Source organism: Protopterus annectens, chromosome 11.part0, assembly GCF_019279795.1.
Source record: "Protopterus annectens isolate FY-2018-M chromosome 11.part0, PAN1.0, whole genome shotgun sequence".
NCBI classification, from domain to species: Eukaryota; Metazoa; Chordata; order Ceratodontiformes; family Protopteridae; genus Protopterus; species Protopterus annectens.
The window spans coordinates 198,805,400-198,831,984 of record NC_056745.1 but is presented as its reverse complement, the minus strand read 5'-3'; the positions used below and the strand labels follow the sequence as shown (position 1 = coordinate 198,831,984).

The 26,585-nt window shown below is 44.3% G+C and overlaps 1 protein-coding gene across 2 annotated transcripts in view; it reads right to left on the bottom strand.

Annotated features, from left to right (window-relative positions):
* Nucleotides 1-316: 316 nt before the first annotated feature.
* Nucleotides 317-26,585, bottom strand: part of WASHC1 (WASH complex subunit 1) — a 1,004,726-nt gene continuing 978,457 nt past the window's right edge. For both annotated transcript variants that reach the window (XM_044087615.1, XM_044087616.1), the window contains exon 11: nucleotides 317-819. In XM_044087615.1, the coding sequence (XP_043943550.1) occupies nucleotides 662-819 (158 nt within the window). In that variant the 3' untranslated portion in view covers nucleotides 317-661. The remainder of the gene's footprint in view (nucleotides 820-26,585) is intronic.

Sequence of the window (26,585 nt, the reverse complement as noted above, 5' to 3'; positions counted from 1 at the left end):
TTGAGATGGCCTGTGTTTGACCTGATAAGTCACACAGTGAGACAGGACAGAAAAGAAAACACCATACATATGAACATGCAATGAGCTTACTAAGTACAATGCATGGCAGAGTAGTTATAACATGCACATTCACTTTTTTGAGGACGATTCCCAAATTGAAATCCTGTATTCTAAAATGAGGTGCTTTCAATTAATACTTCTTTATCTCTCTCTAAATACTCTCATGTTAATGCAAGCTAAAACTGATGTGATAAATTCAATATCTGATATGTGCAACTTGTACTTTTACCAGATTAAAACATCTGCTTCAATAAAATAACTTTTCATTTGTTGCACTTTTATTTCAAAATGAAAATTCATCCAGTTTTTCAAAAGATGCGACTGATTAATAAATTGTATGACATGTTATGTAATTTTATTTAAAGACCAACCTAATTTCAGTAATTTACCATTTATCACTTTATGAATACTGCTGCTCCATTGTTTCTTAGTGATCAAGTGACCACACAAAAGTACACTACTAGAAATGCCTTTTGTTCTTCTTGTCTTCATACTCCAGACATGCCTCGGTTTTCTAATCTTTTATTAATGCTTTATCCAGTTAATGAAATCTGCGAGTCCATGGTGGGGAGCAGCACAGCCTTGGAAGATTTTGTTCCAGTTATGATTCCCAATCATCCTCTTCCTCTTCTCCTCCTGGTTGCTGTGGTGGAGGAAGAGGTGGTATTACATCGGACATTCTGGCAAAGGCACCACCAGGAGGATTTGAAGTATCACCACTGCCCCCTTCACTACCAGCAGGCCCTTTACCTGAAATGCCTGTGAAGGAAGAAGAGAATTAAACGTGCTCTTCAAAGCTGAGACCGACATACTTAATGTAAAAAAGAAACAATACATGGAGTGTATAATACACAAATGCCAATGTTAATATGATTTGTTTTGTTTTCTATTAATGTATGTGTGTCTATGTCTTGAGTTATAATTTTATAAAGGTGTTTAAAAACAAACATAAAATGTATGTAATTATTTTTATTTTTCATTTTTTTATCAGGAAAGTCCGACTTGCATGCCCCATTTTCAGCGCAGGCCTGAGGAGAAAAGCTCCATAGATAGATTACAAATTACAGGCAGTTAGTTAACAATTTGATAATTTACACAACTGTAACATACAAACATTGCGTATTGGTCCTAATAAACTGCTTGATAATCTATGACAAAGATTTAAGAAGTTGATAATATAACATAAGATAAGTAGTAGTAGTTAAAGATAAATTTACTGAAAGAGAAATATGAGAGGTATGGAAGTAGTTACTGGTATTTGGTTCATGTCCACACGAGCAGTAACCCACAAAATAAGATTAATCATAGTGACTGTCTTTAGGTCTGACACTTACTAAAACAACTAAGTTTTCATAGTAGTTATCGCTGTTCACTGTGGAATATTAATATGAAGTAAGAACTGTTGGGAAATGCCACATGCACTATGTGATCATGAAGTAAGATTTACAAATTTCTCCACTAGCTGACTTGTTGGCAAAAGCACACATGATTTTATGGTCAATGACCAAGGTATTGTAATTTCACCCACTGTCATACTCCCAGACTCTGAGTCTATGAGCCAGTTTCCCCATCCTGGGAAGGATGTAGCAGCATACCACTGTTTTCCGGTACACACCAGCAGACATAATCTTTACAGCCTACCAAAGCCTTCTGGGTTCATGTCCTTATGAAAGAATGCCCATGAGAAGCTGCTCAAAGAAAATGAGAGCAGGGGTTCACTGCACGATATATGTAGGAAATACCCCTGGCAACCAAAAAAGCCATCTTGGCATGAAAATAGACAACAACCGATGAAGCAAAAACAAGGATAGCTAAGGTGGATTGTCAAAGAGTGGACAGATTCTTCCACTGTCCTTAGCCTTATTTCCTCATTCTAGTGGGTGAGGGCTGGGTGGCAGCCCCCCATAAAACCATAATGTTCCACTATTGGGTTTTCTTAAGCCCTGACTGCTACTTCCCACTCTGAGGATACATTTCTGTGTTACACAAGCAGCGACAAAAATCAAAAGTGTGTAACAGCTTGTAAAGCTGTTTGATGATTACACAAGCGCTTCACTGTGTGTGTGTGTGTGTGTGTGTGTGTGTGTGTGTGTGTGTGTGTGTGTGCGCGATAGCACAAGGTATGTTACAGCTTTTAAAGCTGTTAGATTCTTACTGCTCCTAACTTTTGTTTTGTTTTGTTTTACTTGTAATTGATCAGAACAGCTAATGACCCCCATATATTTCAAAAAATAGTGATCAGGTTTCTGATCATAATTTCTATTTAATACGCAATCTTGAAATGGATTCTAAGAAATCACTTCTGCAGCTTCACTCTTAGTGTGAATTCTTGGATTCCATTTCTAGAATGCAACCTGACAATAATCCTCTATGTTATCAACAATGCTGCCTCTCACATTTAGTCTCTTTAAAATGACTAGTAATGAATACTGCACCTCGGGATCATAATGAACATTTCGCTGTGGAGAGAGATAAACACCTGACTATGGCCCAGGTGAATCAGGTTCAATTAGCAGCTCAGGCATCTGTTGAAGCTAACATAGGGAGGTTGTGTATGTCCATTTTGGGGGAAGAAGCAGCAATCCCGGTTGAGAGAGGTCATGATTACCTCACAGGTGAGGCTGTAAAGCACAGAGTGATAATGGGATGCATGGTTATTTCACTAAGCCACAACTGGAGTAGTCTTCAATCAAGGTGCAGTCACATGGGAAGGGTGAAGTGGCCCCCATGACGTGGATTTTATCACCCTTTGCAGGGGAGGGGTTATGGGTATAATAGAAATGCTGTCATTACCAGTATGCTGATGATGACAGCACTAATGAACTCCATGTCAAGCTGAATGATGGCTTTTCTGGATGGTTCTCATCTCCACGGTGGGGATACACAATACAACAGAAATGAAGTTGGGAAGGGGTGCCTAGATGGTTGGTTGGCACATAGTTCAAAACCCATGTAAAAAAAAAAAAAAAAAAAAAAAAAAAAGCTAGCAGTTCACTAACAGTGTGTCCAGACCAATATGCTTAATGAAAACTCCTAATACTTCATGTAAACCAGCACAACTGTGAAATGTAGTGTTCAAACTTTAATATAGTGTGAAAACTTCAAATGTGTTTTTTGCAGCAGCACTGACACTTACAAAGGTAGGGTTTTAATAGTTTTACATTGATACAATTCTATAAACATGTGTGCATGCTATGGTGGTGGCAAACCATGAGTAACATGGGGCTTATAATGCTGATGGTCATTTGTGTTGTTTCTATGCCATCTTATTGTGAAAGCTGCCTTCATTGTTTCAGCCCTACTACAGAAGTGGCAGTCCTCTGGGGATGTCACAAATACTGGTTAATACTGGTGACTGTCGTGTGATTGAAAAAAGAGACAGGGAAAGAACTGTAACTTCAATCCAGTTGTGAAAAACTCAAAATGTACAAAGCATCTTTACTGTCTCATTCTGGCTCCATCATTAATAATATTGAAAGCTGACACTTTAGCCGAGTCTCATCTTAAATGGCATCAAAACTGTGCATGTAAGATCATCATAGGAGGTTACTATGTTAATGGCCCCAGGGCCCTTACAAGCCTAGCTAAGTTCAGTCCAAGTTCCCAAGAGAGTTTAGCTCAAGCAGATACTAAAATCAGCACCTATTGCCCCTGTCCAAGAGGGACACAGGTGGAACCCCCGTGGTAAATTTTTGGTTACCCATCCAATCTTCCAAATTACACTTAAATAGGGCCAGCGAGCGGCTTTGTTTAACATGAACAGGAAGCTTGTTCCAAAGGTGGGGCAACCTCTATGAGACAAAAATGTCTCTCCAGCAAGTTCTGTTGATGTCACATACCAGGTTAAGGTCCTTTCAGCAAGTGACCTGTGCCATTTGACTTGCGAATGTGCAGCACCTCCATTAAAGCTGGGTCAGAGGCTTACTCTATATGCAAGGCACAGGTTGCCTCTGAACAGTCTGTATGACACAGAGTAAAGTGACAATGATTTCAGTCTGTCCATATAAGACAGATCTTGAAGACCCTGAATTTTCTTTGTAAGGAACCTTTGTGGTCTCTCCATTTGCTGCAGGTGTTTGGAAAGGAACATACCAAAGGGAGCATTGTACTCTGTTATTGGTCTGATGAGGGAAGAGCACAAGGGGATTATAACCTCCTTTTTTCTGGAATCAATGCCCTTACTTATAAGATGAGCAATATAAAATAGCCTTACCACTGTGAAGCTATGGTGATTGAAGTTAAGGTTGCTGTTAACCAGTCTACCCAGATCTCTCACTGGTGACTGTAGGCTTAGGGCATTGCTATTGATGTGGTAGTTTGCAGGATCATCACCCTTGCTGAAGGGGAAGATAATGCATTTTTTTGCATTAAATTTAAGACCATAACTTTGGCACCAGTCATTAGTCTGCTTAAAACGTTCTTTCAGGATGCTGACATCACTAGGGGTTTCAATGACTGCTCCCAGATTGCAGTCATCAGCAAACTTTGTCAGCCACAGTCCTTTAGTTTTAGCCTGCACTTTGGAGAAGTAGATCCCGAACAGTAGGAGTCCCAGGACCGATCACTGTGGAACACCACTGGTTATGAGTTTGCTGGAGGAGGTTGAGTCCCCTATTTTGACTGTAAAGTTCTATCAGTGATCCAGTATGCAACCCACCTGATAATATACAGGATGATACCCAGCTGAGTGAGTTTATCAATGATGCCTGAGTTGGGGATTGTGTCAAAGGCCTTGGGTAAGTCTAGGCAGGCCATATGCACAGATCTGCCCTCATCTAGGGCTTTGGTGAATGTCTCGAAAAAGTCCACCAAGTTTAACAGTCATGATCTCCCCATGACAAAGCCAAACTGGGTGGGGTCAAGTGTTTGGAGATTTCCTTTATCTTTGTTAATAAGGTCCATGATGATTTGTTCCATGGCCTTGCAGATAAGGCTGGTCAGACTAATGGGTCTGTAGTTCCCGGGGTCTGTGGATGTACCTCCTTTGTGCAAAGGGATGATGGTAGCTATTTTTCATTCCACTGGGATGAAGGCAGTGCTCAGGCTGTGATTGAAAAGCGTGTTCAATGGTGATACTAATTCCTGTTTTAACCCATGCAGAACACAGCCCGGGATGTTGTCTGGTCCCATACAGGCCGTGTTTTTGGCCTTGGAGAGGGCATTTAAGACCTGCTCCTCGGAGATACTAGGTGGGGGAGAGTTGTTAGGGATGCTTTGTGGTGTATGTTATGTGGACAGCGGAGTGAAATTTTCACTGAACCTGTCAGCCAGCAGGTTTGCTATATCCACAGGTTCTATATATGTAGTACCATTAACTACAACTTCACTGCATATCTGGGCCTTACCTTTGGGATTACGGATGTAACTAAAAAAGAAGTTATGTACTTACCATAACATTCCATCTGAGTAGTTCTACTTCATTTGTCTTCAACCTGTGGGTCCTCGGATTCATATAGGGTCCAACATGGCTGCATTTTCTAGCTACAGCTCCGAGCTCCATGCTCCTCTCCCTACCCATAATGCCCAGTCTCCCTTTTCCCTTCAGATCGAGTTTGCTGCCCAACAGATAATGATTACCTGACCACACAGTACCTTATCTTTCAAGAGAAAAACGTCCCATGATATCTAAGCCCTGGCATAACCAAGATCCCAGCAGAAGTTGTCCGGAACAAGGGATGTATAGTATCCTAAAGGATAAGGCGGGGGGGACGGGGGACGGCTGAAGACAAATGAAGTAGAACTACTCAGATGAAACATTATGGTAAGTACATAACTTCAAGTAGTTTACGTAATTTGATCTTCAACCTGTGAGACAGAGTCCCCAGCTATCTAATTCTTGGGAGACCCTCATGGAGGGATATTCTGGAGCACCGCAGAGCCAAAAGATGCTCTACTCCTAGAGACCAAATCCAGTTTATAATGAGAAATAAAGGTATGAGATGAGGCCCAAGTAGCAGCTGAACAAATATCATCCAAAGAGACCCTAGACCAAAAGGCCGCTGATGTAGCCACAGATTGGGTCAAATGAGCCTTCACTTTTCCTGAAAGAGACAAACGTCTATCCAAGTAAACCCGGCCAATGCATAGAGAAATCCAGTGAGCAATAGTCACTTTTGAGACAGGTTTGCCTAAAAAGGGCTTGGTGTAGGACACAAAAAGCTGATCAGACTTGCAGAAGGGTTTAGTCCTGTGTAAATAAAATCTCAACTGCCTGTGTACGTTCAAAGAATGTAATTTGTGTTCCCCTTTATTCTGATAGTTTGGAAAAATACTGGCAAATTAATAGTCTGATTAATATTAGCCTCCAAGGCTACTTTAGGAAGGAAGGATAGATTAGTGCGTAGCGAGACTCTAGCCTTGTGAAAGATCATATAAGGGACTTTGACAGAAAGAGCTTGAAGCTCCGACACCCTTCTAGAGGATGTAATGGCAACCAAAAAGCCAGTTTTTGAGGTAAAAAACTGTAGGTCCACACAGGCCGTAGGTTCAAAGGGAGGGGAGGCCAATGCCTGCAACAGAAAAAAGTGAGGTCCCACGGAAGAATGGGATCCTTAACCAGAGGTCTGAGAAGAAAGACACCTTTGAGAAAGGTTTTACAAGACATGTCCACCCCAGCATGAAAATTAGAAATGGCGGCTAGTTGGACTTTAACCCTTGAGGAACTAGTGCCTTGATGAAAAATGCTAGCTAAAAATTCTAAAACCACTGAAAGAGGTGCAGTGAAAGGATCTAAAGACCTCTGAACGTCCCAAATCGAAAAAAGTCTCCATTTACTGCGATAAATTTTTCTAATGGACGACTTATGAGCACCCCCAGAATGGATTTAACCGGAGATGACAGACCGGGAGTCCTAAGAATCATGGGAACCGAAGCAGCCAAGCAGTGAGCTTCAGACTGTCCAGATCTGGGTGAGAAGACCCCAAAGGATGTGAAAGCAGATCCAGGACCGGATCCAAGATCCATGGTGGAACTACTATGTGAGTTCTTAGTAAGGGAAACCAAACCTATCAAGGCCAGAACGGGGCGATGAGAATCACAGTGCTCCCCAGCCTTCGAGCTTTCTGCAGAAACTTCAACATGAGGGGAAGAGGAGGATATGCATAAAGGAGCCTGGTAGGCCAAGCATGAATCAGAGCATCTCTGGGGGCTTCTCCAGGAGGGGGCTTCCCAGCAAAAAACTTGCTGCATTTCGCATTGGAAGGAGATGTGAAGAGATCACAGCAAAGACGACCCCACTCTAGGAAGATCTGTTCCACTACTGAGGGTTTCAAACACCACTCATAAGGCATCAGGATGGATCTGCTAAGCCTGTCTGCTAAGATGTTGGACCGTCCCGGGATGTGCATTGCCACCAGAAAACAGCCAGTGGAGATCACCCATTCCCACACTCTCATGGCCTCAACATAATGGCTAAGATCTGGTTCCCCCCTGATTGCTGATATACCAGACCACTGACATGTTGTCTGTCTGAACTGCAATCGTTCCCAGAAGATGAGCATGGAGGGCTTGCAACATGAGAAGAACTGCTCTCATCTCTAGGACGTTGATGTGCAAATAGGTCTCATGAGAGGGCCATGTGCCTTGGACTGTCCTTCCCGAGCAATGCCCCCCCACCCAAGTAGGGAGGCATCCGTGGTCACCATGGTTTGGGGTAGAGAAGGTTGAAAAGGACATCCCTTTTGGAGGTCCAGATACTGAATCCACCACCAAAGGGAGCTCTTGCATGCTTTTGAGATCCTCACTGGAAAGGACAAGGGGAAGTCTAACAGAGACCACTGTACCGCTAAGGTCCTCTGCAGTATCCTCATGTGAAGGCATGCCATGGGGAGAAGATTTATCATGGCTGATATAAAACCTAAAGCTCTTAAGACTGTTTTGGCTGTTAGTGAATGGGTCTGTAGAATATGTAACACATGTATCCTCAAGTTGCATATCCTGTCTGAGGTGAGGAACACCACTGATTGTATTATGTCCAGCCGTGCCTCAATGAACTCTAGAATCTGAACCGGGTGAAGAGCTGACTTGTTCATATTGATAGTAATAACCAACTTGCCAGCTAACAGAAGGAAGGTGTCCCTGGCTTGACATAGTATATGCTCTTGGGGGGTGGTAAAGAGCCAACCGTCCAGGTACGGAAAGACCCGAATGCCCTAAAGCCTCAGGTGAGCCGCTACCACTGCCCATTACCTTGATAAACACCCAGGGGGCTGTGGTGAGACAGAAGGGGAGGGCCCGAAATTGGTAATGATTGGCTCTCGGCAGGAAGCGAACGAACCTCCAGGAGCACCTGTGCATTTTGATGTGATAGTACGCATCCTGGAGGTCTATCGAGCACATCCAGTCTTTTTCCTACAGAAAAGGCAGAATAGATTGAATTGTGACCATCCGGAATTTTGTCTTGGTTACTGACAGGTTCAACTGGGACAGATCCAATACTGGTCTGAGGTCCCCCATCTTTTTTGGCACTAAAAAGAACCTGGAGTACATCCCGGATCTGGACCGGTCTTGGGGACCAGTGGGATGACTCATTTTCTCAGCAGTGATTGTATCTGTACTGCTGCTTCCTCCCACTGCATGGATGGAACGTCCAGGAGGGTTTTATTGGGAGGGAGTAGACTCTTGAAAGGAATGAAATATCCTCTCGATATGACTCACAACACCCACTGATCTGTAGTGATGGAATCCCGTGCTAGTGGGTGGAGCGACAGACAACCCCCGACTGCCTCCAGAGATGGACAGCAGTGCAACCCCTCAGGGTTCCTAGGACCCCCTCTGCATCTAGGGCGGCATCTATTGTATCATCCTCTGCCTCTGGGGGAAGGTGAGTCCTGAGCATACCGGGAAAACACCTGAGATTTGCAGAACCACATCTTCTTCTGATTTCGCTGGTTCCTGGAAAAGGACCTATGAGGTGGTGAAAAGCAGACTCCGATGGCAGACAGTGTCTTCCCGTACTTCTCGCTCTGGACTAGAGTCTCTCTGACTGTCTTCCCAAAGAGCGAAGAACCATCATAAGGGGCGTTGGTGAAAGACACCTTGAAGGGCTCCGAGAATTGACTTAAGCAGAGCCAGGCGTGGCACCGAATGGCAGCACCTGACCCCTCCGCCCGTGCGGCTCCCTCTGTGGCAAGGGAGAGCAAATGCATGGACATGTTAGCTACAGATTTGAGGGTGGCCATTCGTGCATCAAACATCTTCCTGTCCTCAGCCGACATGAACCCTGAGGTAGTCTCCGTTACTTCCTTGACCAGGTCTCTCTGGAGTCTAATAATGTGTCCCATGTAGTTCAGTGCCCTCACACAAAAGGTTGCTGAAGCATAGACTCGCTTCCTGAAATGGTCCAGCATTGACTCTCGGTCAGGCAGGTGGACCGTGGAACTCTCCTGAGCAAGTTCCTTCTTGGTGGCCGCCGCCACAGTCATAGCATCTACAGGGGACCCCTTATGCCAGTGAAGTTTATCTGCAGGGGGGGCTCAAGACCTTGTCTGGGTGTTTGGGTATTGGCTCTACGGTGTCTGGCTCCTTCCATGCCCTAGATATTATCAGATCCACAAGTGGATCAACAGGAGGGGACACCCAAGAGGTAGCTGGGCCCGAGCAGAATGCCTCCAGGAACACGGACTCAGCAGATGTTGTTTTTGGGGCAGACTACCCCACCCTTTGGCAGAGGATCTCCATGAGGTCTCCAAAGGAGACTTCCTTGGGGGGGGGGGGTGATCTTGAGGAACCTTCCCCTTCATCCAAGTCTGTGTCCACTGTGAGGGACTCTGTAGGAGAGTCCAAGTGTCTCATTTTGCATGTATGCTTGTGGGGGAGCTCCTCAGGGGGACTCTCTGGGGAGACCTTGCAAACGGGTTGTTCCAAGACTGGAATGTCCTGAGGCAATATAGCTACAGGCTGTCCCCAAGAGGGCAAGATGGTCTGCACTCAAGGCCAGGGGGATCTGGGAAGAGTCTGAAGATGAGATAGTCAGAGGCCTCGACTGCAGAGGGAGAATGGACCTCCTGGGCTGAACTAGCGGAGACCATTCCCCTCTGATCCAATCGGGGAGTCTGAGCAGAGACGCCAAGGGGGTTGCTCCTCTCTGACAAGCTCGGAGCAGAGAACACCCCTTTGGAGCCAACCCTGAGGCTACGGCTCCTAGAGGTCAGGTCTGATCTAGTCAGATTTGACACGCTCAGGGCAATGGCTGGCATCGAGGTACAGGGAACCATCAACACCGACCATCCTTGGATCCAACAGCTCCCAAATCGTGGGTCAGATCAGAGAAGGAGTAATAGGTCTGAAAACTGGGTGAAAGGTACCTGCTCCAGTGGGAGAAGAACCTGGCAAGACCCTCATCTGGATTTGAGTGCGGATATATCTCCACATCATCTTGTCCAGCTCTGCTTCCGAAAGGCTCCGTGTGGAGTGGGAGGATGCCGCCGAAGTGGGCCAGGATAGCTAGTGAGGGGAAGGCCTAAGGGGTGACTGGTTGATTAAGACTTCAGGCTCAGGGGAAAACCTCGGGGATCTGAGCCGAGGGGAAGAAGGCCTGGAAACAGGTTTGGTCTTCGGCAGAAGGCCGGCCTCAGACAAGCAGTCGGGGGAGTGCTTACGAGTATGGTCTTTCTTGACCTTATCCCCTTCCCCAGACCACTTGGCGTGAGGGTGAGTCCCTGAAGCTGAGGAAGGGGAAGAAGCAGCAGCAGCAGCTGCTGCTTTCTTGACTGGTGAAGGTGGGATGTCAGTCCCAGCAGTGGAGGGCAATAGGCCCTTCACAATTAGTTTGTCCCGCCTGTCCTTAAGAGCTCTGGGGTTAAACCCAGCGCAAATAGGACAGGGGGACTGGAGGTGAGCCACCTCCAACAAACCACACACAGAGTGTGGCCATCTGCTGGGTAAAGCTTATGGCCACACTCTCTGCATCTTTTGAATCCAGGTTTTGGGGCAACCGCTATGCCCAACACTGGATCAAAAGAAGACACACACACACACACACACACAAAGACACACACACTCTTGAAAGGAAAAGAGGGAGGAATGAAAAGCTTACAAGAAGAAAGACGACTACAAAGAAACACGGAAAGTATAGGAAAAGTTCAGAAGTCAAAAAAGTCAAAATGTTTTACCACTTTACTCTAACCAAAATACTCTGGAGCTTGGACCACATTGCTAACTCTATGGCAGCAAATGAGATCTGAAGGGAGAAGGGAGACAGGGTGCATTATGGGTAGGGGAAGAGCATGGAGCTCGTAGCCATAGCTAGAAAATGTGGCCGTGTTGGATCCGATATGGATCCGAGGACCCACCGGTTGCAGATAAAATGAAGTAAACTACTTCAGATCAATGCCTTGTGGTTATCTTTAGTAACGGAAGCTAATCTGAATTCATAGTTAGCTTTGGAGAACTTCACTAGGAGCTTATTTGCTTGTTTAAGTTGAGGAGGGAGTGTTTCCAGTTTTGAGGCAGTTTCTTCCAACTCTTAGAGAGCAATTTCTTTCTTCTATTGTATAGCCTATTAATGGCAGTTGTCCACCAGGCAGGTTTATTTTTCCTTGAAGATCTTGCTTTGGTTTTATCAGGTATGGCAGAGTCAATGCAGTTGTACAGATGCTTGTATAAAGCATTAGTGTATAACTCAGCATGGGTGTCTGCTCCATCAGTTGGGGGAGGGGCTATGAAGCTATTTATGTTGTCATGTAAGAGGTTATGATTGGCCTTGGAGAAGTATTTTAGTCTAGCTGTTGCTAATGGAGTGTCTTGTGTTATAGTTACTTCTAGTGAGACTGATTTCTGGTCAAATCTCACCAGGGATGGCCACACACTGGGGGAGGTGAAGTGGCCCCCATGATATTGAGCACCAGGTCCAGGATGTTTGAGCCCCTTGTGGATGTGTCAACCAGCTGGGCCAGGGCATTGGAGTTAAAAAGTCCAGGAACCTTTGGGCAAGTGAGTTAGAACATGTATAATTTACCCAGTCTATGGACAGGTAATTAAAGTCATCCAAAACCAGGGTATTTGGTTGTATCTTGATTGACTCAAGTAGATCCAAGTAGGCTGAGTGGATGTCCTGATTCATAGAGGGGGTCCTATAGCTAGCGATGACCTGAAGAGAGGTCTTACCTACAGTCAACTGCACCTGAAGTAACTCAAGGAAATCGTGCTGTTTAACCAATCTAGATGTGTATTTATCTTTAATGAATATTGATACACCACCTCCTTTAGTTCTTATGACTTCAGTCTGTGGTTTGAATGTGTGGAAGGAAATGTCACCTGGTATAACTCGGGTGCTTTCCACAGCCTTAAACTAGGTCTCAGTGACTGCACAAATATCATCTTCCAGGGTGAGGACTGTTTCCAGTGAGTGCAGTTTCTGGTTTATACTCCTAGCTTTTAGCAGCATAACCTTGAAGTTGTTTTTAGAGGCTATTTTTACATCAGGAATTTTGTTCTTGTGACATTGCCTAAAAAGGGACTGTGGGGATGGCAAAAGCCTTAGCCAGTAACTGAAGTCGCAGGAGTGAGAGATGAAGACCATTTCTGGCAAAGCATCGAGGTATGCCGAACATGTCATCCCAGGCTGACAGATACTGGATCCCCTATGAACACCAGAAATTAAACCAATTGTTGAAGCCAATTGTTGAAGTCAATCCTTTTTTGTTTGTATTGAGGTATCATCCTAGCCGAAAGTAAACTGCTGAGGTATCATCCTAGCCGAAAGTAAAACGCTGCTTAAGGCTAGGGACATACCTGCCTGAGACACATAATCAAAGAACTCAGTCATGTCTCTCTTTATATAGTCCAGAGAGGTATGTCTCAAGTTGTTCACACTGACATAGACTATGACACAGTCATAACCGTGTCTGTTGCTGAGACTTGAGTGCATGTGTGATGTGGTGGATCCTGGCACTTGACAGACAGCTGACCGTGACCTTATCCAGTCTGCTGAGAGGGATATCTGTGTCTCTAAACTGAATCACCTATGACTAAGATGTTTGTTTTTGTGTTGTGCCTTAGGGGCTTGACTGGTGAGACACTGGTCTGTGATATATTATGTGTATTATGTGAAGCTTTCTTGTGTTTGTGTTTGGGAGGTCTCTGATATTTAGGTAAGCTTCTTGTAAGGACCTCCACATAAGCAGGTTTATGTGCTGTTGGTTTGGCAGGTGCAGGAGATGAGGTGTGCATGCTGACAATTGCTTAGTATCAGATGGACTGACTGGTGAGGGACAGAGCCTGGATTCTAGGTTCTTGATATAGATGCATCTTTCACATAATGAATTTGTGTGGACTAGAAGAAGTATGTTGTCAGGGTACATGAGGCAATTGCTTCATTGCCTCAGGATGCCTATACCAACCAGGCTGGCGGGAGAAACTATGAGAAACTGACAATCTATAATGCTAGTTAAGTTGATGTAGTCAGAAAAAAAGGGAGAGGACAGGATGGACCAGGAAAAGCAGTGGACAGGAGAAGTGGACAAAAAAAATGAAGGGCTAGTGGGTAGGAACTGTGCAGGTACCTCAGGAGCTTTGCTGAAAGTATCACCTATCAGTGAGGGACAATCATGAGAACTCACCAATGGAGCACCAACAAAGTACTAAGGGAAACTTTGTAGGCAAAAGTGTTTGCGTCTATAACCACCAATGGTGCCCATCTCTGTGCAGCATTGCCCGATGCACAAATGCAGTGTTATGTAGCAAACGAGCATAAACTGATCTAAACAAGTTAACCAATAAAAAAAGCTCAAAACTGAGACATGTTCCAGCAGCCTTCAATGAGATGAGTTCTAACTGCATATTCCTGCCACTAGGGTGCAGGGGAACCCTCTCCAACAAAAGATGGCCTGATTAAGTGCTGAAGTTATACAAACAGAACTAGATTCAGCAGGACTGAATCTAGTCGATGCTACAGCAAAGAAAGTGCAACAATTTCAGAAAAAAAAACAGTTCAAATAAGCAGAGACATGGTAAAAAATGTAGTTCAAAAGTGCAATATACAGTGAAAATATTTACTCAAGTCTGGCAGAGATCAGCAGATGACTTGGATTTGCTTATGCAGGAAATGCAGAAGCCCGCATTTGAGGTCGTTTCCCGCCTTTCCTGTGACTAGTCTAGTCCAGATACAGATTGAGTGGTTTCAGGCCCAGAAATTGTAGTTTATTGGCTGTTTAGGCAGTTTTTCCATCTCTTTCAACTTTCTGGTTTAAAAGCCCACATATGCGCTTGTTTCCCATCTTTCCTGTAACTAGTCTAGTCCAGATACAGATTTGCTATATCCAGGACTGTTTGTAAGCTTCTGAGCAATGCCAAATAGTCTGCTCTTCAATTTTTCCCTTAGATCTGCTAGTTCTCTCCTCTCCTACACTTTTACTACCTTATTAGTCTAGCACTTTCCCAGACATCTTGTAGCAATTACTGTAGTACACACAAGTGCTACCAGCACTAAACGTTCTGCAAGGAAACAACTCCAGTACTTATTTATGCCCAGCCCTCCAGGCATGTCTAAAAGTCAGTTCCCTGTGCTTTCGCCTATTAATCTGAAACGTTTAACGTAGAAACTGCCTCATGTACACTGCCAGCTCTCTCCTCTTACCTCCCAACACTCAGACGTACGACAGATGCACTTACACATCCAAATTGGAAGCCACGCACTCTCCAGCCAAGACCGGAATAGCTGGCCAAGAGGAGAAGGTCAACACTGGCACCACACCATATGGGAACACATAGTCCTCCAGAACACACACTAGTGCTGCCTTCACATAAAAACACAAACCACACACCCACCTTTGCAGAGGCTCTCAATAAAAATCTTCCCAAACAGCAGAGACCTCTAAGGTAGAAATGCACTCAACCACCACAACACAACACTAATCACAAGGCACATAATTCTCCTAAACAGTGTGCCACTCAACCAAAGCCCCTAAAGCAAAACAGCATGCCCAACACACTAGTCATAGCTGACTCGATAGTGAGGCACACTGATGTCCCACTCACTAGGTTGAATAAGGAGAAAGTAACAGTCAGCTGCTAGGATCCGCCACATAATGCATGCACTAAGGTCCCTCAACAACAGGTACAAATATGACTCTGTCATTGTACATGTGGGTGTGAATGACCTGAGACATACCTCCCTGGATTACATGAAAAGAGACAGGGAGGAGCTCTCGGGTTATGTAGCCCAGGCAGGTATGACCCTAGCCCTGAGCAGCCTCCTACCATCACCCAGAATGATACCACAGTACAAGCAGAAAATGATCGATTTCAACAATTGGCTAAGGTTCTGGTGTCATTTCTAAGGAGATCCAGTATCTGTCTGCCTGGGATAACATGACTGACAGACCTTGATGCTTTGCCACAGATGGCCTGCATCTGTCACCCCTGGGCTTCCGGATACTGGTGAAAGTCACTAACTGCAGAACACAAAAGAAAGAAAAAAACACTTGGTAGAGAAATCCACTTTATATAACAGAGCAAAGCTTTCGGGTCGAACCCTTTGTCAATACTAATACTGGCCAAGGCTCTTGCCACCCCACAGTTCCTTTTTTACATGGTGTTCCAAAGACCAAATTACCACTGTAACAGCTACAAACAAATGCAATCTGAGGGTCATGCTGCTCAACGCTAGAAGTCTAAATCTCAAAATGCATTCGCTAGAAACACTCCTTAAAATAGAAAACATTGACATTTGTGCTGTAACAGAGACCTGGTTCAAGGCAGCAGAAAGCACCCCTGCACTACCAGGCTATAACTCATTCCACACCTTTTGGCCCCAGAACTTGGACCAAAGCTCCAAAGGTAGTGGTGTTTCCATATTCATAAAGGATGCACACACCTCCAGAGTGGTAGTCCAACATAACGCATCAGAGATACTTCAGATGCAGCTAACACTGGGTAAGACAGCGATTCAGGTTGTTGCCTACTATAGGTCCCCAGCCATGTCCCAAGACTCACACTCCATATTCTTAGCACCCTGGAGAATGTTAGGGTCCAACATAACTCTCTCATACTGGGAAACTTCAACTACCCCTCCATTAACTGGGAAAACTACTCATGTACCAATACAATTGCCCAACGTTTCCTGGAATTCATTAATTTCAATGCCCTGGATCAGCTCGTTCTTACCCCTACTAGAGGTAGCAACATCCTTGACCTGGTCATTACTAACATGGGTGACTGTTGCTCTACACCAATAGTCAACTTCTCCCTGGTTAGATCCGACCACAAACTAATCACCTTGGAAATCCACATCCCTCCCATCCTGCACCTATAACAGTAACCACCATGAAAAATGTCTCCAAAGCTAACTTTGGGCTCCTAAAAACAGAGGTGGCTAACTTCACGGCACCCATGCAAATGAAGAATAGCTGCATGACCGCCGAATCATACACCAGTGCACTGTACGAACACGTACACAAATGCATGGATCTCGCCATACTCAATAGCACCAAGGTGCTCTCCTCCAAAAAAGGAAGCCAGTCTGCTGGTCCCCTGCCATAAACAAATTCTACAGCAGGAGGAGGAAACTGATGAAAAGTCCCAAGACTGGAAAAACTACCTTATCAGCCTCAACAAAAAGTTGAGATCCCTCATCAAATCCTCTAAAGTTAGCTATGAAAACAGAATTGCAGCAGATGGTAAAGACAACCACAAGGCCTTCTATAGTTATGTAAAGAATCTCCACGGCAATACCCAGATTTGCTCTGAGCTACTGCACAATGGTACCTTCTATACCTAGCCAACAGATATTGCCAATATACTGGCTGACAGATTCAGTACCAACTTTACCCCTCTCTCCCCACCAAAGGACCAATTACAATACCAACAGATTGCCAGGCACCTAGTATTACTGCTGCACAGGTTAAAACAGCACTGTCCAAGGCCAAGAATACAGCTTCTATGGGACCTGGCAATATCCCTGGCTGTGTTCTACATAAACTACAGAGTGAATTGGCACCTCACTTGTGTGCCCTGTTCAATCAAAGCCTTACCTCAGGCTTTGCCCCTACCGAATGGTGCACTGCTACTGTCATCCCTCTCCGCAAAGGAGGAGCAACTACAGACCCTGGGGACTATCACCCCATTAACCTGACAAGTCTGATATGCAAAGCTATGAAATGCATCATCATGGACCTAATAAAGAAGGATATAGGGAATCTCCAAACTTTGGATAACACACAGTTTGGTTTTGTGAAAGGTAGATCATGCCTGCTCAACCTGGTCAACTTCTTTGAGTCAGTCACCAGAGCTGTGGATGAAGGCAAGGTGGTTCATACAGCATACCTTGTTCTGGCCAAGGCCTTTGATATCATTCCCCACTCAGGAATCATAGGAAAAACTCACTAAGCTAGGCATCAACCCCTATATCACTAGGTGGGTTGAAAACTGGCTCACAGATAGAACTCACAGTGTGAAAGTAGCTGACTCCAAGTCAGACTGCTGACCTGCAACAAGTGGAGTCCCACAGGGTTTGGTTCTGGGTCCTCTCCTGTTTGGTATCTACTTCTCTGAAGTCCAGGCCAACATAAAGGGACTCTGGCTGACAAAGTTCACAAATGATTGCAGGTTGGGAGCTATTATTAACTCCCCAAGTGATGCTGAGATCCTACAGAAAGGCCTCACTGAGACTAATGACTGGTGTCAGAACCATGGCCTTAAGCTCAATGCCAAAAAACGTGTCATCAACCCCTTTGGGAAAAACCTGGTTCCCATGAATTACCATATCGATGGTGGTCCACTGAACACAGAAGGAGTTCAAAGAGATCTGGGAACACAGGTTGACAGCAACCTCTCTTTTGACCACCACATTGCCACTGTGGTCAGAAAGTCCTTCTATGTGGCACATCTCATTACTAAGGGTTTTGCTTCCAGGAAGAAAGAGGATGTTGTCTCCCTCTACTCTTCCCTCATTAGGCCAACCATCGAGTACAATGCCCCATTTGGCATGTACCTCACTAGACATCTGCAACAACTGGAGAGGACGCAGAAGTACCTTACAAAGAGGATGCTAGACCTTAAACACTTGTCCTATATGGACAGACTCAAAAAACTCCTAGTCTGTCTCATATGGAAAACTTAGAGGCGATCTCTGCTTGACTTACAAATCCATGTCTGACCCAGCTCTGTTAGAAATGCTACATCTAAAGAAATCCAAATCCCTCCACACCACATGCTCCAGAGACCTTAACCTCATTACCACAATCACAAGCTGGAGGGACAGGTTCATAACCCAGAGACTGTCCATGCTATGGAATAGACTTCCCATACATGTTAAACAGAGCACCTCACTGGCTTCTTCAAGAGAAATCTTGATGAGTGGATGGGAAATAGAAAATTCACCCCAGAGATCACTCCAGTGGCTCTACTTGACAGAGACACTGGGAGTGAAGGTTGGGTGCCATGACCAGGACTATGGGCTAGGCTTGTAAAGGCTCCTGGGCCAGTAGCCTAGTACACACCTATGAACCTATGGGAGCAAACTGATTTAAACAAATTAGCCAATAGGAAAGCTCAAAACTGAGCCCTGTTCCACCAGCCTTTAATCAGACGAGTTCTAATTGCACACTCCTGCCATGAGGGTGCAGGGGAACCCTCTCCAACAAAAGATTGCATGGTTAAAAACAAAGAAGTTATGTACTTACCATAACATTCTATGTGTGTTGTCCATCTTGACCTTTATTCTCACTGATGGGTCGGATCCGATCCATTGGCTCCATCTTGGCCTTTTACAAAAGCTCGAGGCCTTCAGCAAAGCTTGTGGGCATGCTCCCTTACCCATAATGCAACTCCCTAACTTCCTCAGATCTTGTTCGCCCCTAACAACTCATACAGAGGCAACTGCTTTATAGATTAACAGACAAAAATTGTTCCTGAGGCTATAGAGTCCTGTAATATCCAATTAGTGCTACTCGGTCTCCCGGGAGTACAGGCAGGGGGTATGGAGTGTGGGTTGTGAGAATAAAGGTCAAGATGAACAACACACATGGAATGTTATGCTAAGTACATAACTTCTTTATAAGATGTTGTCAATCTTGCCTTTATTCTCACTGATGGAAGCGTGTCCCAAGCGACCTGATTCTTGGGTGGCTCATGGGAGAATATTCGTCAGAACCATACAACCAAAAGATGCTCTACTCCTAGAATCCAAATCCACTTTATAATGAGTAATAAAGATATGAGGTTTTGTTCATGTCGCTGCAGCACAGATATTGTCCGAAGATAACCTAGCTTGAAAGGTTGCAGAAGTAGCTACTGACCTAGTGGAATGAGCTTTAACAGGGTTAGTGAGAGCTATGTTCTTAGAACTGTAAATGAAGGATATACATTGTGAAAGCCATTTGGACAAGGTAACTTTGGACACTCGTAGGCCTTTTTTAACATCAGAGTAAGAAATAAATAGCTGATCTGATCATTCCTGAAGTTCTGTGCAAGTAGAAATGTAATTGTCTATGAACGTCCAGAAGACGCAAAGAATACTCCCCTTTGTTTTGGTAGTTTGGGAACAAACCCAGTAGATCGATAGAGTGAGGTTACTTTCCGACACAACTTTGGGTAGGAATGAGGGGTTGGTGTATAAAGAAACCCTGTCCTTATGAAAAACTAGGTATGGTGGCTTGGCAGTTAAAGGTTATAATTCCAAAACTCTCCTTGCTGAAGTAATAGCCATTAAAAAGAGTATTTTCCAGGAAAGGTACTTAAATTCACAGGTAGCAGATGGTTCGAAGGAAGGACACAATGTTTGACTATATAAAATTCAGATCCCAAAGTGGTGATGGGTTTTTATATGGGGGTTTTATCATTGTAATTCCTTTTAAGGATGCTTTACAAAGTCTGTTTGACATGATTCCAGAACCATTTTCTCCTATATGAAAATCTGAAATTGCTGCCAACTGAACTCTAATAGTGGCTGTGGCAGCACCCTCATTAAAAAGCTTCGACAAAAATTCGAGAATAGAATGTATGGGTGCAGTAAAAAGGTCTAATTATTGTGGCCCATGAAATAAATCTTTTCCATTTACCTCTGTACAATTTATGTGTAGGTATTTATGGGAATATAAAATCTGATTAACTGCAGACGAAAGGAGAGGAAACCTGGCAATCAGAACTGGAACAGCCAAGCTGTTAGTTTGAGATTGTCCAGACTGGGATGAACCATTCCTGATGAGTGAGTCAAAAGGTCCAGAACAGGGTCCAGAAATCCATGTTTCATCCTGCACGAGGATGAAGAAAGCGGAACTAAATTTGTTGAGGCCAATAGGGGCAATTAGGACTACTGTTGTCTCCAACAAATTATTAGAGGGAGTGGCATAACGAAGTCGCGGAGACCAATTGTGAACAAGTGCATCCCTTGGTGACTCCCCTGCAGGAGGGATCAGGGCAAAGTAGTTGCTACATTTGGTGATGCAAAGAGATCGCAGCAAGGCTGGCCCCATTTTCAAAAGATCTCTTCCGTAACTTTTGACTGAGGGACCACTAGTGCGACCATAAAATGTCTCTGCTTAATTTGTCTGCTATTACACTGGATTTCCCCTGGAATGTGCACTGCTATCAGAAAGCGTTTGGAAGCTACTGCCCATTGCCAGACTCTCAGGGCTTCTTGACAAAGGGGGTAGGATCTGGTTTTCCCTGTTTATGTACCAGACCACAGATGTGTTGTTCAACTGGACTGCTATCGTTCGTAGAGGGAGGGAGTCTTGAAATGCTTGCAACGCCAAAAGCACCACCCTCATCTCCAGGACATTTATGTGCAAATGAGCCTCGTGTTGTTGCCAAATGACTTTAACTGTCTTCCCCACATAATGCCCTCCCCACCCTATCTGAGAAGTGTCTGATCTGAGAAGCGTCCGTGGTCACTGTGGCTTGGAGTTGAGGGGGAATGACGTGACGGCCTTGAGATACTAATGAAGAGTAAATCCACCATTTGAGATCCTTTTTGCAGGAATTGGTTATCCTGATTTTGTGTGTCATAGGAAGTTCTAGAATTGACCATTGTGTCGAAAGTAACCACTGAAGTATTCTCATGTGGAGATGAGCTAGTGGAATGAGAACAACTGAAGCAGACATTTTTCCCTGTACTTGGAGAACTAGTTTGGCAGAAGCTAGTTTCTTCTTGATTAACCATCTTACATAATGGCAAAGATTGTCTACTCTGTTTTGTGGGAGATTTGCTATAATTATAGTTGTGTTTATCTTTGCTCCTATGAAGACCTCTCTAGAAAAGATTTTTGCGTGATTTATGGTAATACCTAGGGAGGAACAGAGTTGTATAGTCAATGGCTTGTAGCAGAAGATGCCTGGTGGCGGTGGTTATGAGCTAGTTGTCCAGATACAGAAGTAGCCAGAATCCTTGGTGTCTCAGGTGAGCCACCACTACTACCATACATTTGGTGAACACTCTCAGACCAAAGGGTAGAGCTCGAAGCTGGAAGTGTTTGGCTCCTAGCCAGAAGCACAAGTGCCTTCTAGATTGCCTTTCCATTCATATGTGGTATTATGCATCCTGAAAGTCAATAGAGCACATCCAATTGTCTTTTCCCAGGAAATGAAGTACTGACAGCAGTGTCTCCATCTAGAACTTGTTTTTTTTTTTCACAGATTTGTTCAGACTGCTGAGATCCAAGATGGGTCTCCACTCCCCTGTTTTCTTTAGAACTAAAAAGAATCTTCAGTAAGTTCAGGATCTTTTCTGGTCTGCAGGGACTTCTTGGATGACTCTTTTTCTTAGAAACTTTTGAATTTCTAATGTTGCTTGTTCCTTCTGACTGGGTGGAACATCTGGAACTGATTTGTTTGCGGTGGTGGGGAAAGAGAAGGTAATAATATATCCCCTGAATATTATGAACTGCACCCATTTGTTGTTTATCTTTTGCCAGGTTTCATGGTGCAGAAGCAATCACCCCCCAACTGCTTCCAGAGGCAAGCAATTGGGCACCCCTTCAGGAGTGATGAAAGGCCTACCAAAGAAAGATTCTCTGGAGCCCTGATTCTGTGGGCCTCCTCTGCCATGAGCACAGCTTCTTCCATTATTGTTCCCCCCCCTGCCTCTAGGGAAACTTTCATCCTCTGTGTCCTGGAAAGACCTTTGTGATTTTCTGAACTACATCTTCCCACTACCTCTCTGACCTTTGGGAAAGGGTCTGGTAGGTATGGAAAAGCGTATTCTAACAACAGACAACGTCTTGCCTTCCTGTTCACACCTGGTAAGCGTTTCTTTTACTTTAGGCCCCAAAAAAGAAGAGCCATCAAAAGGGGCGTTAATGAAGGAAGACTTGAAGGGCTCTGCAAAATTGCAAAGATACATCCAGGCCTGCCTCCTGAGAGAGATACCTGAACTCGCAGCCCTGCTCATTCCATCTGCTGCATAAGATACAAGTCTTATGGATGAGTTTACCACTGAATTGAGAGTGGCGAGCTGAGTGGTGACTTCATCTGCCATTGTGTCAGGACAGCTCCTTGGACAGAGTCTAAAAGTTTCTTCAACAAATCCCTCTGTAATCTGGTAAAGTGGGTTAAGTAGTTCAGCGACCATAAGGCAAAGGCTGCTGACTAAAAGACGTGCTTCCCATACTTACTCATGGTCCTGGAATCCTTATTCAGAGGATGGCTAGAGGAACTGGTCTCAGATTGTTATTTTTTTAAGTGGTCGCTGCCATGACCATGGCATCAACTGCTACACCTTTAGTTAAGAGTGGCTTGTCCTTGCGGGCAGTAATGTACTTATTTGGCCTCCTAGGAGTTGGTTCTATGGAATCTGGGATCTCCCAAGCCTTCCAAGCGATTAACTCAATAAGCTCATTGGAAGGAGGGGGTCACCCAATAGGTTGAGGGATGAGACCTGAAAGCCTTCAGGTATACTGACTCCTCAGCTGAATGGGATGTGGACTGCCAGTCACCTCTCTGCTTTAAAAATTTCTAGGATGTCTCCAAAAAGAGGCATCTTCAGGAGGTGACCATGGGGACCGTCTGCCTCATCCAGGTCAGTATCAGATATGATGGATTCCTCTGGGGAGTCAAGATGCTTCCTCTTGCAGGTCCTCTTCCAAGGGACCTCCTCACTGGGGTAGTCTGGGGAAGTTTCAGAAGAAGGGGGTGTCCACTGTTGGACATCCTGAAGCCTGGGGTCTCTGCGGTCCTGTGGAGAGGGTATGTGAGAAGACAAAGACACCTGCACAGAACTGGGAGGAAGATCTGAGATAGGTTGTGTATTAGCTCGGGATGTAGTCAAAACCCTCCTCATGACCTCAAAAGCAGTCTGTTTCTGCTCCGAAGAACACCCCAGATCCGACAAAAGGGTTGTAGGGGCTGAAGGAATCTCCGGTGCAGGAGACAGAAGCTCCGAGGCAGAGGTAGGAGCTGAAATCACCCATGCTGAAGCCCCCAGAGGCACGGTTGTATATGGAGAGATCAAAACTGGCTCCGCGGACCCGACCAGAAAGTGCTGGCTCCTACTGGTCTCCTACTCTGACTGGGCAGAAACCCTTGAGGCAAACATCGGATCCAAAGAATCTATGGGTCCGAATCTGAAAAGGACTCATGTTGGACATCAGAGTCTTCCAGCCATGAAACCAGGGGAAGGGTTGGAGGAGGAGCAGGCACTGAAGGAGAGGACTGTTTCTGATCCGATTCCTTTGGGTTCAGATCCAATACCAAATTGGCCAAGGCCGGTGTCTTCAGCAGCCTCTGCACTACCCTATCTACATCATCACTGGACAAACTCCTGGTAGACAGAGTAGAAAGGGTTGGAGACCTTGACTTTGCCAGTAAAGGAGATGGGAGCTAAGAAGGTATCAGTTCCAATGAAGGAGAATGGCTCCAATATCTAAATTCAGTGGGACACAAAGAGACCAGACTCAAGGGTCCCAGCTACTCAGACAAACTCTTGGACCCAGTGACACTGTCTGCTCTGAGGGTTTTGTTGGAGCAGACAGTCTAGCAGTTTTTTGCTTCAGCTCTGAGGAAGACTTCAGCGTTGAAGAGGAACGTTTAAGTGGTTTGTCATTTTTTGCTGATTCATCAGATTTGGAGGACTCAGTAGAAATAGCCTCAGAGAAAGGAGTTTTCGGCAGTCCTTTTAGAATAAGTTTATTTTTGCACTCCATCAGAGCCCTTTGGTTAAAGCCATGACATACGGAGCAAGACTTTTGGAGATGAAGAGGCCCCAAGCAATGCACACAAAGTGTGTGAATCACTTAAGGGCATCTTCTTCCCACATTGGTCACATTTCTTGAAACCAGGAGGTTTCCCTTCTGCCTTTTGAGAATTATTTAACAATGAACACAAACACACTCAGAGAGACACTCATGCCAGAAAACGTCCTCTAAATTAAATGGAAGAAAAGGCTTCAGAAGATAGCATTACACAGAAATCGTACTCTGACTAAAACAGATGATAAAGGAGATGAAGGGAAGAAGAAAGAGAGGAATAAATGCCCTCTAACTTAAACGGATGGCAGTAAACATCCTCTAACTTAAACAGACGTTAAGGGGAAACAAAAGGAATCAACACTCGCTCTCTACAATGAAAAAATTGGGTAAGGATATACAAAAATGTAGAAAACTATATTAAACTAACTAATAATACAAAAGGTTTAAACTTAAGTGATTTAAATAATAAAAGAAAACACTTAGCCCAGAGCTGGCTTAGGAACCATGTCTTTTGCAGAGCAGAAAATGAGATCTAAAGAAGTTAGGGAGTTGCATTATGGGTAAGGAAGAATGCCCATGAGCTTTGCTGAAGGCCTTGAACTTTTGTAAATGGTCGAGATGTATCCGATGGATCGGATCTGTCCCATCAGTGGAATAAAGGCAAGACTGACAACATTACATCAAAAATTTATGAGGCACCATTATTCCTAAGTTGAAAAAAGAAAGGACTACAAGATACTTTCTAGAACTATCTAGTCGTAAAGAAAAAGGTGTTTACTAAGCTCAATGGCCCCATATAAGCAAGTAAAATATTCATACAGTCTGTTCCTATTGTCAGCCTTTAGCACAGTTCTCCAACTGTCACTGTATTCAAAATTGATGTTCAAAAAAGGCCATCTCCATACCTACTTTGCAAGTTTATGACTTAAAGAGAGACTACTTTTGAGGACCTAAGCTTACATAACAGCTTGTACCAAATCATTAACCAGGCCACTTCTTCCAGCAAAGTACAGAGATGCTCATACCATCTTCTCTTAGTAGCACATCCTGCTATTCTTTTTTACTTTCTCCAAATGTTTTGGGTTTCTAATACCATGACAGGAATGACTCCATTCCTGTGTCAGGGTGTGATTAGAGTTCAAGAAATTAGCATGCATTGTTTCTGTCTGATGTTTGCCAAGACTACTCTTCTAAGAACATGCAGTGTACCCATAATTGCCTCCTCCTGCAGTTCACATGGGGTTGTGTGTAGATATGATATTTAAATACCTCTGAAAATTAAATTTGTTTTATAACTTATGTTGCTCCTACTACTACTGTAACTGCCTCTGTATCTTTATTCCACATTGCTCTAGTTTCTGCTTGCATATTCTGATATTTTATGATTTTTGTCTCTCAGTACTTAAGACACTATAATTACTAGGTGTAGCAATTTCACAGTTTTGTATGTGTTAGGATTGGAATAAAGGTCCTGGGAATTACAACTGGATGCCGAATACCCACAACTGATAAGAAGTGCCCTTCATCCCTCTAAGTGAATGGACTTTGGAATGAGGGAATGTAATCCAATTCTTTGCCTGAAGAGAATCTGCCATCTTCCTGAACAGATGAATGCCAGAGTCAGAAAGCCACATAGCTTATTTCAGCGATGGCTCATAGACTAGTATAAGTTCTTTACATGCTAGATGATTTGATTGAGATTTAATTCTATACCATCTTTCCCAGGCCTTATCTCTGAGTCTGAGTACAACTCTGGTTTCTTTAGTTAACCAGGGGGCATAGTCTGACTTTGCCCATATTGTCCTGGGTGGTGCTAGTTTGTCAAGTATACTGAGGAAGGTGGAATTGAAATATTCCATGGCCTGTCTAGGGGTAAGTCCTTGACAGGAGTCCATATGGATAAATAGATTTAGATATTGAAATTTTTATTATTTCGGATATGGTGATAAGTGGTGTGTCTAAAAGGACATGTACGTTGCCTAAGTAAGTAGATTGGAATGTGGTCACTAAGACAGCTGGGGAGCCAATAACTGGCTCACTGACAGAACACACAGCCAAAATAGGGGAATCCACCTCCAATAGCAGACTTGTAACCAGTGGTGTTCCACAGGGATCATTCCTGGGACCTCTACTGTTTGGAATCTTTTTCTCCAAAGTACAAGCAAAAAACTAAAGGTCTGTGGCTGACAAAGTCTGCCGATGACTGCAAACTGGGACCAGTCATAGAATCTCCAAATGATAACATCCTACAAGAGGGTCTTACACAAACAAATGATTGGTGCCAAAGTCATGGCCTTAAACTCAATGCAAAAAATGCATCATCATCCCTTTCAGTAACAGTGATGCTCCTAACTACCACATCAATAGCAACACCTTAAGTACACACTCAGTAGTGAGAGACCT